The sequence below is a fragment of the Coffea arabica genome, chromosome 2e (assembly GCF_036785885.1).
Source record: "Coffea arabica cultivar ET-39 chromosome 2e, Coffea Arabica ET-39 HiFi, whole genome shotgun sequence".
Classification (NCBI taxonomy): Eukaryota; Viridiplantae; Streptophyta; class Magnoliopsida; order Gentianales; family Rubiaceae; genus Coffea; species Coffea arabica.
This window is the reverse complement of record NC_092313.1, coordinates 23247501-23266836: the sequence shown is the minus strand read 5'-3', so window position 1 is coordinate 23266836 and position 19336 is coordinate 23247501. Positions and strand designations below refer to the sequence as shown.

At 35.8% G+C, this 19336-nt stretch overlaps 2 protein-coding genes and 1 long non-coding RNA gene across 5 annotated transcripts in view; 1 reads left to right on the top strand and 2 right to left on the bottom strand.

The window, feature by feature from the left end:
• Positions 1–2636: 2636 nt before the first annotated feature.
• LOC113732006 (leucine carboxyl methyltransferase 1 homolog) lies at positions 2637–9963 on the bottom strand. Of its 2 annotated transcripts, XM_072080034.1 has the most exons (13): positions 9750–9962; positions 9531–9619; positions 9320–9441; positions 9195–9242; positions 8976–9057; positions 7630–7732; positions 6823–6943; positions 6622–6669; positions 5873–5956; positions 5315–5379; positions 4383–4434; positions 3293–3331; positions 2637–3204 (listed from the first exon to the last, which is right to left on the bottom strand). In XM_072080034.1, the coding sequence occupies exons 1-13, from the start codon at positions 9833–9835 to the stop codon at positions 3121–3123; spliced, it is 1023 nt and encodes a 340-aa protein (XP_071936135.1). In that variant the 5' UTR covers positions 9836–9962; the 3' UTR covers positions 2637–3120. The 2 variants fall into 2 exon arrangements, with proteins under 2 accessions (XP_071936135.1, XP_071936136.1); XM_072080035.1 differs by lacking the exons at positions 2637–3204; positions 3293–3331; positions 4383–4434 and having other exon boundaries at positions 5322–5386; positions 9750–9963.
• Positions 9964–10928: 965 nt separating this feature from the next.
• Positions 10929–18154, top strand: LOC113732005 (COP9 signalosome complex subunit 7). Of its 2 annotated transcripts, none has more exons than XM_027257582.2 (9): positions 10929–11442; positions 12587–12662; positions 13285–13373; positions 14139–14228; positions 14486–14530; positions 14622–14692; positions 16293–16425; positions 17218–17303; positions 17586–18154. In XM_027257582.2, exons 1-9 carry the CDS (start codon positions 11284–11286, stop codon positions 17605–17607), a joined length of 771 nt encoding a protein of 256 aa, XP_027113383.1. In that variant the 5' UTR covers positions 10929–11283; the 3' UTR covers positions 17608–18154. The 2 variants fall into 2 exon arrangements, with proteins under 2 accessions (XP_027113383.1, XP_027113384.1); XM_027257583.2 differs by having other exon boundaries at positions 10964–11442; positions 17198–17303.
• Positions 18155–18736: 582 nt separating this feature from the next.
• The window catches only part of LOC140037240 (uncharacterized), a 1347-nt gene continuing 747 nt past the window's right edge, over positions 18737–19336 (bottom strand). Inside the window, exon 2 of the long non-coding RNA XR_011841160.1 lies at positions 18737–18894. This is a non-coding gene — a long non-coding RNA (uncharacterized lncRNA). The remainder of the gene's footprint in view (positions 18895–19336) is intronic.

The following is a 19336-nucleotide window of genomic DNA, read 5'->3' as shown; positions in this document are numbered from 1 at the left end:
CGAATGAGAAAAAAATTAGTAATTAGGCTTATTAAGTATTATAAGTAAATATTTAAAACTATTGATGGGCGCAAAGGGTGGTATAAATTAATAACTTAGTTTGCAAAAAATAAATTTGAATGAGTTCACAAAAAGTTAAAATAAATGGATTATAAATAGGTAATTGTGTTACCCAACTCATTTTTGACTTATCCATTTATACTCATATAATTAAACATGTATAAATAGATTGACTCACTCGTACCTATTACCCATTTTAACCAACCAAAACCCGTATAAGTCACCTATTTTGGCACCTCTATATATTTCATACAAAAGGAAAGCATATTTCTGGCATATGCTGCCCCAAAAATGATGCAAAAAAAAAAAAAAAACCCAGATAAATGAATTCCCCCATCATTCTGATTTCTGATCAAATTTGAGATCTCCACAGGAATGGTTTGGTCTGACATAGCATAAACCCTGCCTGTGCAGGAAACTGGACTGTAATAGTAATAGTAGCAGATTTCTGAGGATGATACAAGTGAGGGTGCTCACCTTTTTGTTTGGGCATTTGGGGCAGTGAATTGTTAACTAACCAAAGTGACTTCTCACGTCCATCCATCCAATTACTGAATTGTTCAGACTATTGCCTGAACTTTCATCCTTTATACTATAAGCATTTGGGGTCCAAACCTACTCCTATCTTCTTGATTTGACGATTTAATTTCTGCTCTAACTCGCAAGAGCTTGTATTCAGTCCATTTGAATTTTGAACCAATTTAAACAAGCTCATGACTTCCCACCAAACAAGAAAAAGCAAAAGGCAGGAAAGATGAAACCAGAAATTCCAAACTCTCAACCTTTGCAAACAAACAAAAAGAAAGGCAAAAGGAAGGAAATGGTACAGCGAGAATAGATGCAAGACGCATTCCACTAGCAGGGTGTTAGTGGGCAATGGTGGTTTCACTTTTCCAAGCAAGAAGTCTAGAACCAATGAAGAACGAGGCAAAAAAAAAAAGAATGAATAAAGTAAACCCAGATTTTTTTTTTTTTTTGAGAAAAAAAAGAAGCAAACTTTCAATCCACCTTTTTCTCCTCTTAGTCTTTACTGGACCCAACTACCATGTCACATGCCTTTGTTTGTTGCTTTTTCTATTTTCTTTTTATCACTTTCTTTCTCTCTTTTTTCTGATGAATAATAATCATTAGTTCCTTTTGCACTGGGACCGTTGTTGATCAGTTCAGGACAAACGTTCTAACGTTTCAGCTTCTCTTCCTATTTCTCATTATTGTTGTGTTACCTAAGGTTAACGGCATGCAAGTATGAAAGGGGACCATACTTTATATAAAAAAAATTTATGTAAAATTTTCATGAAAGAAGTTTGGTTTACGTGACTGTAGTAATTTAGTAGTTACAATATTTAGGGTGACTATGAGTAGCTATATTGGCAAAATGCGAATACGTGATTAGGGTAAAAATTAATTTTTATAAGAGTAAAACTGATAAGTTCAAAAGATGAAAAAAGTGTTTATATTTTTTACAGACGTCATGGATAAGCAATTCGAAAGAATCACCTATAGCGTGTCATTGCATACCCTCTTTCTAGACTCTCTCACCAACGCTAAAAAATTGCACATCTAACTGCACATATCAAAAATGAAATGAAGCAAAGCAAACTGCTTCGTTCCATGAAACATGCGATTTGAAGAAAGGACGTTCCAAAAATATAAACTCGTGAACCCTCGTTCCAAGTGATGGAATGGACCAACTCCAAACAAAGTTAGGCACGCACGACAAGCAGAATTCATCGAGACCATAACAAAATACACTTGCTACAAACAACGACAACATTCTCTCCTCTTGCTAGTTGTTTCCCCTCCACTTTTCCTGGCTTTCCGATTTGGGGCAAAGGAGACCCACCAACCAGAATTTAATCCGCTGTCCATTCTTCGCCCCCGTTGCACCATTCTCAAAACAGTTACTTATTAGAATACATACATGTTTAATCGCACCTTTTTAAATGGAAAAAATGGAAAAGAAATAGAAACAGTAGTGCTAACGAATTCTATCCATGGCTCGGTGAGTACGGGCTGTACTGTTTCAGTTAGCACGACAGGACGTGTCAGCCCAGGCAGGCCTCCAAGTCTAAGATCAGCAGATCCTCTTTATTTATTGAGCCATTTCCCACATTCCAAAGCAGGTAGGGAAAGCAGGAGGCGGCCTCAAGAAACGAGGAGCAAGCAAAGGTCCATAAAGCTGCACCAATTACATGGATCCCCAAACTTATCAACAATAATGAATCAGTTGATGTCTACCGAGTTTAAAAGAACAGAACCCTCGAAAGATAACGATGGAACAATTCTTCCGTATGCATTTGGTTACCAGCCTGGGACCACTCTTCTTGTTGGCCCACATTAAAGGATTTCCATTTTGTCAGCATTGGATTTTGCATCCCGCCATCCCATACTAGCTCAGCTGCCTTTTCTTCCCAAAGTACCATTCTTCTCACACTATCGATGGCTAGACACACCTACCATTCTTCTTCTCAAGTCACATGCTTGTGATTTTCTTAATCTTTTATTAAAAAAATTTTCGATCATCTTTCTACTCCACATATAATCATATACTTGCACCACCAAGTAGTAAATAGTAATGCAATGGAAGCCATGATGGCATGCTGATATTTCAAATCCGATGGCATCATGGACCAATCGATCACACAAAAAGGTAAGATACTAAAGAAAAGGAAAAGAGAACAGTAAGATTTAAAGGGAGGCCGACCATGCTAGTTTTCACTCCCCACACAGACTAAGACCCGCAGGCCCTTTGGTATTGTCCCATTTGTGTGCTGTGCTGTTCGGGGTCCACCACGTTTCCTTTTTTGCAAAACAGCTAGCGTAGCGTTGTTGCGGATCCAGTCCAACATCACGGGCATATTATAATAGTCTCGTACATTCATCCACAAAACTCATCATTCCCTTTTGGAAAGGAAATATTATAGATACGAGTAAACTAGTCGGGGCTGCCTGCCCCCCCTGTTTAATAGCAGTTGATTGGTGCGTGCCTAACACGTGCATCGCCCAGATACCAAACTACAACTACTAGTTGTCAGGCCATTGGGAAGTTGAAATGTAATCTCAGTCTTTGACGGGCAACGGTTGTGAAGAGGTGCCTGAGGCATCATGCTGGCTGTCGGGGAAACCAAATTCCTTGAACAATCCCTGAAATGTCATTTAAAAAAAAAATAAAAGCAGTGCAATTTGAATAAAAGCAGGGGTGTATGTACTATGTATGCTGGATTAACCGTACCATGGCATCGTTGATCCCATAAGCCACACAGTAGTGCTCCTGAGAGTTGAGCAATTTCAGGAAGTCAAAATTAGGCATTTCCCTAGATTCTTGTGACCAACTACAAATGCACACAATTCTGAATAAACTAATGTAACAATGGGTTAATAAAAACACGAACATTATGCTAAGAAAGGTCTAAGCAGATCACATGGACCTGAAAACCCAAACGCACTACATAAACAGGTGTTTAAAATGCATCATAACTCTCTCCTTTTCAGTCAATCTTGCTAAAATGAAGACTTCTCCCAGTAGCACTTTTGATTGCTTGTGTATTCATTGTTCAACTGAGGTAGGAAGGAAGCATAGGAAACAAGACCAAGAAGCACGTCATTCCACTGTTCAGTACATTTGAATATGGGAAAGTTTTAAGCAGATTGGGAGAAACTAATCTAACTCTCATCCGTGTGTTCTATGCTATTGATGTTTTCCAACAAAGACTTTGAACCACAGAAATATTTTCCTAAAAGGGGGAGCTCTTCAATGCGCAGATATATTTGCTTCAACAGCAAAAAGTGTACAGAGATACTTGAACCATTCTATTGTTTGCCCCACACTGACACAGGATGTATATAGTATAAAATCAATTCCCTATCATATACATGAAGGATAGGATAACTTCATTATTAACATTTCACAAAGTTCAAACCCCACTAATACTTTTTTCGAGGTCATCAGTAACAACACAGCAACATGTATATTGCATATTTCTGTACATGCAAGTGCTATCAAGGACTAATTGACATATTTGGCTTAGGGATATACATCCATGGTCCAGGCATTCAGGAACTAAATCTTCTTAAAAAGCTGAGAATTTAAGCAGCAGGGGTATGCTTTATTAAGTAAGATCCAACACACACCCACACACAGATATATATACATATATACACACACACACACACACACACACACACACACAAAGGGGGCAAAAGGATCTGGTGACACCCTATCACAAGCTATACCATAATAAACATGGATCGGTTTAGTTCAAAAGGGTGAAAGATGTAATGCTTTTGCCTTTTTATGCATATGAAAGGGGAATAGAACTTGCCTGCATCATATGCCACTCTTCAAACTCATCAAAGAGTTCCAACCGCTCAATCCTGATGAAAGAAAAAGCAACAAGAATGATTCAAAGCATCAAGAAGGTAACTCTTTTTAGCTTCCCAACTAAAATAAAGAATAAAAGTGCAAGCAGAAAAGTGACAAAGGAATCCATCTTTAGTTTTTGAAAAAGATACAACTAGAATTCAAAAGGAAAGTTTTCAATATAAAAACCAAATAATCTTGGAGAAACTAAAAATTTCTGAAAAATAAACAAAAAATTATTTTCTCAAAAGAAAATATTCAACAGCATAAGTACATTTACAAAAATGTTTTAAAGCACATGGAACTTATAATATCCTAATCTTACAATTGTACTTTGATACCTATTCTGAGCCTAAATTTGCATGCATTCTGTCAGAATGGAAACCAAATGGGAAAGATCTCAACACCTTAGATGATCCATGATACGAGCACTCAAACCACACCTCTAAGATCAGATATCTTCCTCCCATTAGGCGGAGATACCATTTGAATAAAATAATAAAATAGATATAAATATAGTATGTTCACGTCCTATGAGTAACTATATGAAAGAGCAAAAACTATTACATATATCTAGCACATTTATGTTCTATGAGTAACCTTATGAAAGAGAGCAAATTATTACATAGAGACTATGGAAATCAGTGCGGATTAAATTTGTTACTTTAACAATTAAAAGTGGCTAGTTTATGGAGAAATATGCCTTAATGTCTTGACAGAAGCAAAACTTGTATAATAAAAGGTGGGCAACGGACACATGAAATTCTTGCAAAAACTACTATGATTATTCAGAATTAGTTAAAGTGTGATAGATGTCCAGAAATAGATTATGTGATTTAAACAGGAAAACAATATAATATAGGTACCAACTACAGAACTGCTTGTTATAATGACCTGCGTCTTTCCTGAGGTTCAATGAAATCACCATAAACTTTCAGCATGTCCCAGGCAACAGCTCTCTGAAACCTCATCAATCATCAACATAGATGTCAGAAAGAATACAGTCAAAAATCTTTGAAGCAAGTAATTTCAGCAGACAGGAAGTGATCCTTCAAGAAAATAAGGCAAAAAAGAGAGATCTATGCCACCAATGCTCAAGTTAAGTCACCCTATTCCAAAGCATCCTCACTCAATATAGATCCAAAATAACTAGTACAGAATTTTCCCAACCATGTACTTCTGTTGTCTTAGTGAGTCTAAGCATGCCCTACTTGCCTACAATTTTAGCCATATGCAACAGCAGCAACACTATCAAGACACTTGCTTATCTTTCTGGTGAAGAAATACAACAGACATCCGTTACACTAAAATGTAACAGGCAACAAAGAACGGTTCTACCTAACCCCTTGAGGAACTGGAGATGAAAAAAGCAAAAAAGATTAGGTGACAAATGGAGCGAAGGCAAAGATTTCTTTACATCTGAGAGGACAATCTGTATATTGAAAAAAATACCTGCCATCCTTGATCCAGAAAAAGTTTTTCCTTTGCATGTAAAGTTGGGGTAGCATAAATGCCTAGCAGTCCACATCCACGACTCTGAAACACAAGAATGTAGTAAGCTTCACAAGTATTAGCATTTTCAAACAGGCACTGACCAAAATTGCCAATTGCTAAAGATGGTAACATTGATCTGCAGTTGTCTGTAGTGCATTCAATGAAAAGTGCAGCCATTTCTCATATTGTATTCTTTTTCCATTTTTGAAGTGAAATACTCATCCCAGTTCTCTCATATCAAAATCTGCTGTTACAGTTATCCCATTGTTTGCAGTACATTAAATTATTTCTATTGTTCTCTCTAGTTTTTCTTTTCTATACAAATGTGACCCCACTGAAGAATGAAAGCAGCTACATTTTTTTTCCCCAATAAATTATTACCAGCAACAATGTGCCAAAAATTCAACAGACTTATTTATGTACGGACCAGGCATTCTTCACTTATCATTTTCCCATCCCCATGGTTTGTGAAAGGCATACTTCCACTATACAGGTGCCACCTTCTACTTTTCAGTGTCTTTTTTGTTTTCCTGAAGTCTGAGAACTCAAAAGCCATCAGAAAATCTGATTTCTGCTGTTTAAACCTCAAACTTTCTTTATACATTACGCTCCTAGCAAACTAGGAGGAGGTAAATAGTAAATTAACCTCTAATTAATCCAGGCTTAAGAATACAGGGAAAGACGAGCAAGGAGATAATCCACTGTACCTCCAAATTTCTGATCATTTGCTGCCCAAATGGGTCATTTGGATGAATCTATTGAGAAGCCAAAACAACAATTGAGTACTTATCCATTAATAATAAGTCTAAGAACAATAAAAAGAGAATAATGCATAAACTACACCAAAGGAAACAACAATGAAACAAAGTGTATGTAGAATTAATGCAGATCATGTAATTAAGAAATACCTGCTCATATAAGAAAAATATAGCTGAAGAGAATGTTTTTGAAGCCCATCCAACTATTTCACGGCTTGAATCTGGATCCAAGTATATTAAAACGCATTCTGCAATTATAAATGTTGGCAAACTGACAGAAACATCAGAATATTGTAATTTGAATGTCCAAAAAGCAACTGCCAACTCCTATGCAGATAAATTTGATTTTGTAGGAAAGAGATGGAATCTCCCTACAGGTGGAAAAGATATAATCAAATAAATAAACCAAAGAAACAGGCATTTTAGGAGATTCAGCTCAACATCCAAATAGTGGTTCATTTCAAACACATGAGCTGGTGGGACCACCAGCAGATTTCTCAACTAAAAAGCTTCCCACAAAATAATCTATTTGAGCTTGTTAGTAATATATTCCCATTTCTACCTAAAGATGTTCTAAGCAACCTCATGTCCACTTCTCTAAGAAACAGTAAATGATAAATAGAGAAAACGTACATCGAAGATTAAGAAACAACGTATTCTGCTACTAAACTAATCACAATCACATGTTTATGACAAAGATCAAGGATTTTTTGTTCGTAATGGAATATTAAGGACATATATGAGGCCCCTTATTTGGATGCACAGAGAACACACAGTCACGAGACTATCCTTAGATAAATCAGACTCGACTGCGATGGAAAAAATTAATCAAACAGAGTACAATCAACAGTAACAGCACAGGATTTTTACTTCTAATTACTTGCATAGGGAAAGAGAGTAAGCATTTAGAAAGGCAATTCAACCAGATATAGCATTCAGTAAAGCATCTACTCATACCTGGGATCAATATTTGCTAAAGATATGATATCATCTAATTTCTGTATATCACGCAGGTCAACTGGAAGCAGTTTGTAATGATCGTCAAGCACTTCCCCATTTTCTAGACAGTTTGGATTTTGGGTTAGAATTAACGAACATTGGACAATGCAAAAGTAGGATAACAAGCAATATTTGGATGTAATGCTGGTAAGGTATCAATTGATAAAAACTTTACAGCGGAAGCCCGGAAGGATTGCAAATACAACCTACCTATTAGCAAGTAAAAATTTATCAGACTTGTTTCCACCCCCTCTTCTTTCTCAACTATATATACAGACACACACACACACACACACTAAAAAAATCATATTCAACAAAGCGGTATCATGGCATAACTGTGTAAACAGCAAGTCCTTTAAACTTCTTGCTTATCTCTAAGATGAACAAAAAAACTGGTAACATTCAGGACATGGAATCACTTACAATCTCCACGACATTTTAGTCTGGTAACAGAAAATAACAAAAACTATTCACTAGTAACTATATTGCTGCTGCTAAATTTCAAAAAGAATCGAAATGGGCAAAAGAAATGCATCAATTGATGGCACACAGATGCCTGGAGACGGCTCAAGTGCAGAGATCATCTATGCTCTCAAAATGAACCAAGACTCTCGTATTAGACCATGAAGAAATATATAAACCAAATTTTGTGAACATTTATCCAGAACTTCATTTTTTAGTAATTAGGCAACATAAACTGAGCTCGATACAATCAACTGCACTCGAAATACCAATCAATGTGTCACACACTATATAACATATACTCATTGATGTAAAGCCAATTAAAAAAGCCAAGCCTTCAGCTCAATTCTGTTCAGGATATTTATTCCTGCAGAAATCTGAACGACTCAGCATCTTTCCTCTTTTCTTTTTGTTTGAATAGATTCATAAACAAGATTCCTAAGCAATTCTAGTATTTTTTCAAAAGCTTTAAACCATGTAAGCCCATCAATCAGTTTCCATGATATAAAATCCATGTAGACTGCTCCAACAAAAAACATCCATGTCGACTGGATCTAAATTCTAACTGTAAAAGAAATTGCATCATGAATTGGGAACTCAGGCAATCTCCACAAGGACAGCTTTAGTCATTCATATAATGCAAGAATTATTTTTACACTTTTTCATCTATAAAGACAAGAATACTATTCCAAACAAGATATGCCCCATAATTAAAAACGTGAAAGAAGTTCGCTATGTTTATCCCCCTGTTTCCTAGAACAATCCAGACAACCAGAACTAAACACTATCAGATTAAAGGAAAAATTTTTGGGTTTTAGGTGAATTGAAAGCATTAGAGTTACCTTGAGAAATGGATGCGGTTTCACCAACTTTGTCTCTCAATGGACTGCAAGTTTCAATAAGAGCTGCCTTCTTTCTAGTCACCTAAAAACAGGTACATACAAAAGTTAGTTGTAGTAAAATGTAGTAAAAAGCCAAACCAAAAACAGATGCGAGATCAGATTTAAGCCAGTACACAACCAATAATCCAGAAGATGGTTACAAATATTTCAGCTATTTACCTCTTTAAAATCTAGTTCCACGTACAAATCAGGCGCTCTCCCTTCATCCTGCCGGAAAGAATATCAAGTTAACGAAACCAAACCCACAACACATGCTTCTGAAGTTGGAAGAAAGGCAATCGCACCTTTAATTGAAAATACGTAGTATCAAAACCAGCTCCAAGTGACAGTATTTGTTTCTTAGTATCAACACAATCAAGAAACTGATAGAGGAGCTTCCGAAAAACCGCCCAGCGCGCGAAATAACCTTTGAGAAAAAATTTAAATAAAAAGAAACAAAATTTAGAGGCAATATTTCCACCGGAGCAATTAAACTGGATAAATTCAACTAATTACCTCGATTAATTATGGGAGATCGCCTGACTGGCCTCCGTACGAAAAAATGAACGTAATCATCTTTCATGTAACCTTTGTTCACACAAGACCTATGACAAACATATGTACATCCAGTGAGTGCTCAATGATTGTGTGTTGTGTGTGTCGGAATGGATTTGTTGGCTTTAAGGCATTGATTTTGAGGCCACAAAATATTCGTGAAGAGGAGAGAGATCGTACAATTTGCTGGCCGAGGCGTCGTCATTGGTGGCTTGAACGGCAGCTCGGTTGCTTCGCGTTTCAGGTCCCGCTCCTGGTCTCGACATCTACTCCGGCGAAAAGACAGAGAGAGGCCACCGCAGGCGGTTGTCCTTAACCCAGTACCTCTGGTCGAGCTGGCGCGTTTCAGAAAATCAGCCGTCTATTTAAGGTCCTGTTTGGTTGTATTCGTTTTTGTCATTAAAAATGGATTTACATCGTTTAATAACAAGATTTTTTTTAATTAATTAATTTTTCTGCCATTCGAATTAATGACTACCTAAATTGATCCGAAATATTGGGCATATCGAGGAAAAAAGATTGGCCATATCCGTTAACAAAAGGCTGATGCAAATCATTTCCTTTTTTCCCTTTTGTATTTATTGTCTCTCTTGAAAAAAAAAAGGTAAAAAATGCGAAAGATTCTATAAATACTAATCACAATTGAAAGTAAGAGTTAGAAGCTTTTTTTTAATGTATTTTGAAATTTGCACCACAATTATATATTCTACTCTGTTTTGGTAAAAAAAAAAATCTTAAAATTAATGGAGCATTTGTGGAGGCTATAATTTTTACCTTCTCAAAATTTTATTATGCAATAATATACAAAGTTTAGTGCATAAAAACAATTCTTCTGTAAGTGTAAAGTTTGGTGTATAAAATACAATTTTTTCGTCCATATTTCTAAAACAAAACCTCCAGCAACTGTAAAAAAAAAAAATTAATAAAAAATTGATATTTTTTTTAGGGACTAATTTTTTTTTAAAAAATTTCATAAATGGTTTTGTCTCTCCCCAAATGAAAGTTTCACCATTCATAGGATATCCTAATAAAATTCATTAACAACCAATTTGTGAGTTGACCATTAGGTTAAGTATACAACTGATCATCCGTACATTATGTTTAAAAATTCTGAAAAATTAAAAGTAATTATTTTATACACTAATAATATATATATATTGACGAAATAAATATTTTATGCATTTACAATGCATACACTTACATATTTAGATGTATATTACAAAATTGAATGTAAATTTAAATTCAAAAAATGATGCGGCATACATTTAATATCATACACTTTCAGATTATTGAAAGAAATGACACAGCATGCACGTAGCCCAATATACAATATAAAAAAACTAAACCTAAAATAAAATTAGAGTAATGATAGAGCTGAGCTGAAGTGTAGCATTATAAATTACAGGACTGAAGAAAACCTCCGGCCCAAGTTTTAACCTGTCTTCCCGGCCGATACAAGTACGCTGTAACCATGTATCTATGAAGCCGAAAAGGCAAAACCCTCCAGGGCCTCCACCAAATTCAGTATTTATTGATTTACCCAAAACCTTTGTTTCGTTCGGGGAAACCCAAAATTCTCTGAGGAAAGAAAAAAGAAACCCTAAATCTTTCCTCTGGAAATAGATTATTATTAATACAGATTGCAGAGGGAAGATTTTAGTTTTTAATACGTATAAATATATATATATTTTTGTCGAAATAGAAATCGAAGAAGATGGATATTGAACAAAAGCAAGCCGAGCACATCGATTGTTTTGTTAAACAAGCTTCGAATCAGAAAGGGCCGGCACTTGCTTCCGTCATCACCGAGGCGACGTCGCATCCTTCTCTCTTCGCCTTCTCCGAGATTCTATCCGTTCCCACTGTTCTTGAGGTCTCCAATTGTGCCCTACCCGCTCCATTCGCGTACAATTATATGTTTATTTGTGGAATCAGACGGCAACCTGTTGTAGTATTTTTTTTGGTTATTTGTTGTTTTTTTTTTTTTTTAAAATCAGATGACCTTTTTATGTGCTGACCTTTTTTTTTCCCCTTCCGTTGTTGCACTTCGTGGAATTGTGCTTCAGTAAATTTTTAGAATGTCTCTCAAACTAATTTGATGTTTTTTCAATGCGTGTTCTTTGTCTTAATTCTTGTTTCCTGATTAATTAGTACACCTGTTGGCATTTTATTTTGTCAATATGCTTGAAATTTGTTCAGTCTCCGCTTGAATATTTTGCACATAAGTACGAAGATGTGTAAGTATGTCCTGATGATCTCTATCTCACGGAAGTATTGTATGTTTGCATACAAAGATGTACAAGTATATCCGGACTGTATGATGTTGCTGAAGTATTGTATGGTTATTTATTGGGTTAAGTTGAGGGAGTGTAAGAGAGACAATTTTGGTCCTGCCCCTGTCGTGGGCTTTTAAGAGAATTGGGTTCCGTACAAACGTGGTCTGTTAGTTTCTTCACGTGCCATGTTAGAATTGGCAGTAGGGTCAAAACATTTATATAAAGGGAGACCTAATGTCGTTTAGGGCAAGTTTTAATCTTGGTTTAATTATATTCATATATATGGTTTCTGGTTTTGCACTTGAAGTTTTTGAATTATGAGTTTTGTTTTCCAAGTGAACTGCGACAGTTTAGAGGACATAAAACATGGAGAAGCATATAGAATCAAAAGAAGGCATTTTTCAGAACAAATTGGCCTTCAGAAATGACTATGTTTTAGCACGTGTCTAGGCAATAAATCTGTGAGTGCCCACTGTGACGAAAGCTGAAGGGCTCAGCTCCCAGCTCCTATTCATGCGTATTTCTGCACTCAAATTATTGACTTTCCTTGGCTATTATGAAATACCGCTATGGTGTACCAGGGCTTAGTTTTTGAGATATGGCCGTTTTGGATGATGCATGTTCTCTGTGTGAAAACCAATTTGTCGCGTCTGAACTCTTTTGTTTCTATTAATTTTGTGTTCTAAAAACACGTTGACATTTTCTTTGGTGAACATTCTGATTTGCTGGTGCTTCATACAGCTTCAGGGAACAGAGCATTCTGTGTATCTAGAGTTGCTTCGGTTGTTTGCCCACGGAACATGGAGTGAATACAAGAGTAAGCACTCATGATCATCGTGTACTTCGCTTCTGATGTACTTTTTCTTTTTGGTAGCAGTTCTCCATCTCTTGAAGTCCCTGTTTCTTGTAATTCTGAGTATTGTGTTGCCTTCAACGTTTCTTTGAGTGGGTTGGTTATGGTTAATGTCAAGAGAAATTAGATATAGCGAGATGGCACTAAGAGTTAAACTGCACAAAATCTTCTCAAATTATGTGAGATGTTGGCTTTTGTCTGACATTATCTTTTATATTGCAATTAAGGAAATGAAACACAATCAGGGATGATGGGAAACAATTTATTGCTCCTTGCTAGTTATTTAGTATCTCAGAGGAGATTTATAGCTGGTTAAATTTTCTACGCCCACTGTGATGGTGATCTGGTTCATAATTTGAATGTTGGAAGCTGGAAAATGTTATCGGAATGCGGTAATATTCGAATGACTGTATTGCATGTTACTTTTGGAAAGCTATTTGTTGGACACCGCAGGTCTTTTATATGTCTTTGAGATCTGATTAGAACCTGATTGTATTGGCTTGTGGTCATCTACTTAGATGCATGGAAAAAAATCTTTGCCTCTTTTAGTGATGTTATTATTGGAAAATGTGCATGCATTTTGTAGGTGTTGCTGACCGGCTTCCGCACTTATTACCTGATCAAGTACTCAAATTAAAACAGCTCACAGTGCTTACTCTGGCTGAGACAAACAAGGTATATTGCCTCAAAATTCTTTAAAGTCAAACAAGGTATATTGCCTCAAAATTTTTTAATCTTTCGAATAAGCACGAAGAATGGTAATAGTTGGGAGTTTGTTCTTACTATTAGTAGTAGAAAACTCGTTCTGTTTTGAAGTATTTTTCTATTTGATAGTTGCTAGCTGAATAGGTTTACTATTGGAACTTGGAAGAGCCGATGGTGATTTATCCTATTTATATAAACAGATTGAAGCCATAAGGGACTTATGTGTGCTGCAAACTTGTTGAGGGACAGGATGTTCTTATGCGACAAGGAAACCCTTCCCTTTTTTCTTTTTTTGTGACACCTTTTGTTGTTTTTTGGTATTGTAATGCTGGTCATTCATCTATTGTGACTAATATAGAATCTTTGATGTATTTTGTGGTCAATTCAACTTTCTGTCTAGTTTGTTGTTTTGGTTCTCTCTTTTGGTGTTTCTTATGCCTCCAGGTAACAAAGTTAGACAGGTGTTTTCTTGTTCTACTTTAACATAGTTTGGAGGATAATACAATGCAGGTGCAATAAGCTGATTCTTCCAAGGGGATTCCCAAGATAGAAGACTCTAAAGCTTTTTTAGCACTTCTAATCATTGCTGTTGCTTTTGTTGTTTTGTATAGCATCATTAATTCTTTATTTACAAACAAACCAGAAATAGGTCCCTATGTTATTGTTTTCTACATTGTGGTCTTTTATAATTGTTTACAGTCTCTGATTGCTCTCTATCTCTTTTTCTGATGATAGGTACTCCCCTATGAAGGTCTTATGCAGGAGTTGGATGTTTCAAATGTGCGTGAACTTGAAGATTTTTTGATTAATGAGTGCATGTATGTGGTATGTGTACTGCTTTCACCTCCCTCATCATTTCGTTGGGAACAAGTAATATAACATTCTTTTTCAAGAAACCAGTGTAAGACCATAAGACATGACAGTTTATCTTTGAAGCCTTTCGGCATATATACGGTTCATACCATGATTTGTTGGGATTGTTTTCTACCATTGCATTACATTAAAATTAATGAAGGATTGATGTGCTGTAATTTTGGTTTTTGTTCCGTAACCCTTTACTTGGTAACTTTTGTGGTGGACAGGGCATAGTTAGGGGAAAGTTGGATCAGTTGCGGAGATGCTTTGAGGTTTGATGATTCTCAACCTTGTTCGACTTCTATTATTTAATTTTTAATGTTTTGATGATTGGATCAATAATCTGTTTGGTGGTTATTGCAGGTTCAGTTTGCAGCAGGGAGGGATCTCCGACCTGGTCAACTGGGGAATATGATACAGACATTGAGTAATTGGTAATATTCTCTTTTTAATTGTTCATTGTTACGGATACTGTTGCCTTGACTTTGCAAGCATTTGTTGGTATATGCTGCTCTGATTTTACTTAGTTTCTACTTGTATTCTTGTCAAGTGTTAGATGTGTATCACAGTTTATGTATCAAAACTTCTGTACTATAGAGGACTAGCTTGTCTGGTTCTTGAACCATGAGCCACTTCTATTATGCCAATCAAATTACTCCTCCTATCAAGGTTATCTGCCTACTTCCTGAAGTTTTAGTTGGAATATGTAAAGGTTTTGTAAGTATATACGGAGTTTAACTGTTACTTTCTTGGATATCTGGTTCCTGAAGGAAAGGTTTTCTCTGCAATGAGAGCTTATGGGGACGTGACTGCCTAACATTTTGTTAATTGTGTTTACTTTGTATTGGACGGATTTACTGAGCATTGCCTGTGATTACCATATAAAATCTGGGGTTAATAATACTTTACCATCCTGAACTTTGAGGGGACATACTTTACCAACCTCAAACCTTAAAAATATACACTTCACCCCAACGAAGACTAGTCAACCTTGAAAATCTGAACTCCATAAAAAAGAAGTGAGTGTTATGACACCGTTGCCCTTTATTGTCAAAATTATTCATATGGTTTATTATGATTGTCCTTTTCTTCCCCAGAAAAAATGTAATGCTTGACTTAATCTCTATTTTCCTCCTTTAAGTTGAAAAATAAGGCATATCAGCCCTTTTTAACAATTTTGGTTAAGTATTTAATGTTTGATTCATTTGACAAATAAAAAATGACAATAATATTATTTAACAGTTTACATAAACAAATATAAAAAATACTAGTTTCCAAAAAATAACGAGTTTAATGTTGCCTTACTTTTCCAAAAATTTGCTAACTCTGTTTATTGTTAGTACTTTGTTATTTATCTTTATTGTTTTATTTAAAGTCTAATAACTTGAACAAAGTATATATAAAAGTGAACATCGATTCTACGGGAAACCTTTTAAGAATAATAAACTGAACATAAAATTTTTTTAAGCTTTTATAAATTTAATTTTTTGTATAGCAGATACCATAGAGAAGATGTATATATTTTGCAATAAAAGGGATAGAATACAAAGTTATAAATATAATCATAAATAGAGGGGCAATAATGTCATTGCATTCACTTTTTTTTATCTTTTTTAAATTTCTAACTTTGACTAGTCCTCATGGGGGGTGAAGTTTATATTTTTAAGGTTGAGGGTGGAAAAATGTGACTACCCCTAAAGTTCACGGGGGCAAAGTGTGATTTACCCTAAATTCTAATGGCTTAACCGTTGTTTAAGTTGACTGTGATCCATATTTGACTTTTTGTGATAATTTGGAAGATTACATTTGTAGGTTTTGGGAAACTTGTTGGGCCATAAGACATAAATTGAATTCTGAAAATTAAAACATATTTGTAGGTCCTGCACATCCATTTTATGAAAGTAAGTAGTAGTTTATTAAAAGAGAATAGAAATATGATAATCTGTAAGTTATGGATTATTGTGGCAAGCGAAATTTTCAACTTGCTTATTAAAGTTTTTTTTTTTTTTTTTGTTGGTATAATGAAAAACACAGGTTGGTGACATCGGACAACTTACTTGTCTCCATTCAGGAGAAGATTAAATGGGCAGATACCATGAGTGAGTTGGACAAGAAGCATGGTAAAGAAGTTGAAGAAAAAGTCGAAGAAGTAAAGAAATCCCTGAAGGTCAGTTAATTGAAGTTTAGCTCTAATTATCCTTAAGATTTCCATTCCAACATAACCATGTCATTCCATTTTATTATTGCTTTTAAAAAAAGACAACAGAATGATTTCTTTAATTGTTACAACAAGATGTTTGGCTTTTAAGAAGTAATTGTTAGAACAAAATCACATGGATCAAGAGGGGGGGGGGGGAGAGAGAGAGAGAGAGAGTTTTGTTTAGTCGCATGTTCAAATTTGGTCCGAGTTTTACTTGCTGAACTTCTTGGAGCCCGTACAACTGTTATCTGAATAGGAAGGTGGTGGAAGTTGTTTATCTCTTTTCCTAGTCATGGTCTTTTTATTGAGCTTCTTGGAGGGGACGTGGAGGAGGCTTTTAGAATTTTGGAGTTTTAGCTATATGCTATGTTTTGATGCCATTAGATTCACTTAACATAGTTTATGCCAAGGGACCTAAACATTACTGTTGCTTCGGTTTGCTTATTCTGGCTTCTCCGTACGTCAATTTATTTCAAAGTGGTCAAGACTGGTAAATTTGGTTCTTTTCTCAGTTTCTTGTTTCCCTCTATTCTTTTCCTAACAAAACAAGACATGTTAGGATCTTTTAAAGTTACACCTGAAGTGAGATTATTTCATTTGTCTTACCCTGCTGCATGGAAATGACTTGTGTTTTGAGCCAAAATCATCAAATTGCTGTAGTTCTAAGCAGCGTCTCTTCCGAATATATTTCCATGCACTGGGATATGTTTGTCGATGTGTCTTACTTACGTTGTGGCAGAAGTTAAAAACTGTAAGCAGGCCGACATTGACTTCCGAGGGCACGAGGAGATCTACTCTGAAGGTGGAATGATGGACTATGAGGAAGATCGAGGACGGCCTAAGAGGTAACTGCCATAGCTTTTTCTTCTTTAAGTTGGTTTTGCCCCATAAAGGGGTTTTCCATTGCTGCTTTGAACTTTTGAGTACCGGTCCGCTCGGGGCACCAATGAATTTGCACCTACATTCTCTAGTCTCGTAGACTACTATTCTCAATCATTTGATTGGTTTATGCTTGGACTTAGGAGAGGGTGGTGCAAACGGGTTTGTAATCTGTAATATTTGTCCCTGACTTGCTATATAATGGATCGACTGTTTTCATTTTTTAAAAATTTCCTGAAAATGTGCAGGAGGCGACATCCTATGGGGTGAAGAAAAGACGAGAATCACTGGTCATACCGGTCAGGCGACAAGCAAGCTTTTTGTTACATGGCTGACAAGACACCTTTGATGCTTTTTGATGTTAGTGTTGCCTCTTGGAAAATGTATTGGGTAAATCATTTGGACCCAGATGTTGAGTAGCTTAGGTTGAATTTGAACCTGTCATTTACGTCTCGAGTTCGCGACAAGAAAGTCAGATATGGTGATGCGGCTAAAAGTATTTGCTGGCGTTGATTGCCCTTTTGATTTCAACAGAAGAGATATTAGGATTGTAGTGGTGCCTGAGTTTTACCTATACAGTTGTGGAAGTAGCTGGCTGCTGCAGTGCAATATATGGCCCAGGATCTGAGAATGCACGTTTTCATTCTCATCCTAAGATGAAAGGAAAACTGATTAGTGGATTGGTATCTGCAAGTTCTTCCAAGCTTAATCATTCTATTGGCATCAATTGCTTTTATCCGTCTTATGTTGTTTCCGATTCAGAAGTAACCTCCTCTGTCTTTCTTCTCTTGGTGCAATAATAATAATGTCTTTTTAATTTGTGGGTGTAGTTGGATTTTTCCAATTGAAGAGAAACTTCTTCAAACCCATGAATAATGTCCCGATTATGTGCACGAGTCGCTACGCGGCTCCATGCGTGGTGACAAGAGGAGAAACTTCCTGTGCTGTATTCAGAACTAATTTTTCCAATTGAAAGAAAAAAAGAAAAAAGAACACATGGATAATGTTGGATTTTTCTACCAAAATAAAAATATTTAGTTTCTATTGACTAGCTCTCACGGGCCATGCCTCGTGGATCACAATGACGAGGAAGGTATTTGTTTAATCTTTGAGAAGATGACGAAATAAAGCATAGCTAAACTTAGAAAATTTTGAATTATTATGTGAAAAGATAAGTTTTAACACGGAAAACAAATATCTCCCGGAGGTGGAAAATTGACAGGTTTTTCTTCCAAAATATATAAAGGGGTTGATGACATCTTACTTTTAACATATATGCAAAGACATAGAATGGCCTAGGAGGAGGAAACATGACACGTATATGACTATAAATTTCACCATGTAAGGACGAGTTCGTTGTGTAAATGCATCCTTATTTATTTAGTAGAAAAGAAAAGAATATCCATAACCAAACTTGCATCCCACTAGATACTAGATTATTACATCTTGGTCTCAAACCCATGGAATTCTTTATTCTCCAAACGGGCAAAATAAGGCAGAGATTGAAAAACGTCCAAGAGCCTCCTGTTCATTTCTCCCCCATCATTTCAGTTGATGCTGCACGCATCCAAAATTTTTTTAAAAAAAAAAAATGAAGAAGTGATTAGCACCGAAGGTTGCATGAGTAATAAATAGTACAGTGGAAGTTGATGTGATAACAAAAATACTTATTTATTCTCTTCCCTTAACTCTAAAATTTTTGGCACATCCACCCTTTAATCTATAGAAGCTCACGAGATTTTCTCAGGCGATAGAGGGTAACATCTAAGACCTTTTAACATGCTTGTGATGAGATCATGGTGTCTATAATACTACTTTCACTCAATGCAAACAAACTCGTGAATACAAAGCAGCTGTTGGTATTTACGGCTTGTTCTCGATTGATTATTTTAACTGATTATAGATTCTGATTTTGGATAATCAGTTTTTGTGACGTTCTCGGTTGTTTTTGTATTTTGATTGTAGATTTTCTAATGACCGAAAAAAGCTAAAATCTATA

What these genes read in the sequence shown, in the direction of transcription:
- LOC113732006 (XM_072080034.1), bottom strand. Translation starts at nt 9,835, where the DNA reads ATGTCGAGACCAGGAGCGGGACCTGAAACGCGAAGCAACCGAGCTGCC. An exon ending in ATCTCCCATAATTAATCGAG is followed by an intron (nt 9,442 to 9,530) that starts GTAATTAGTTGA and finishes TTTTTCTCAAAG; the next exon opens with GTTATTTCGCGCGCTGGGCG. An exon ending in TTAGCAAATATTGATCCCAG is followed by an intron (nt 6,944 to 7,629) that starts GTATGAGTAGAT and finishes TGTTTCTGTCAG; the next exon opens with TTTGCCAACATTTATAATTG.
- LOC113732005 (XM_027257582.2), top strand. Translation starts at nt 11,284, where the DNA reads ATGGATATTGAACAAAAGCAAGCCGAGCACATCGATTGTTTTGTTAAA. An exon ending in CCGTTCCCACTGTTCTTGAG is followed by an intron (nt 11,443 to 12,586) that starts GTCTCCAATTGT and finishes TGCTTCATACAG; the next exon opens with CTTCAGGGAACAGAGCATTC. An exon ending in GATCGAGGACGGCCTAAGAG is followed by an intron (nt 17,304 to 17,585) that starts GTAACTGCCATA and finishes GAAAATGTGCAG; the next exon opens with GAGGCGACATCCTATGGGGT.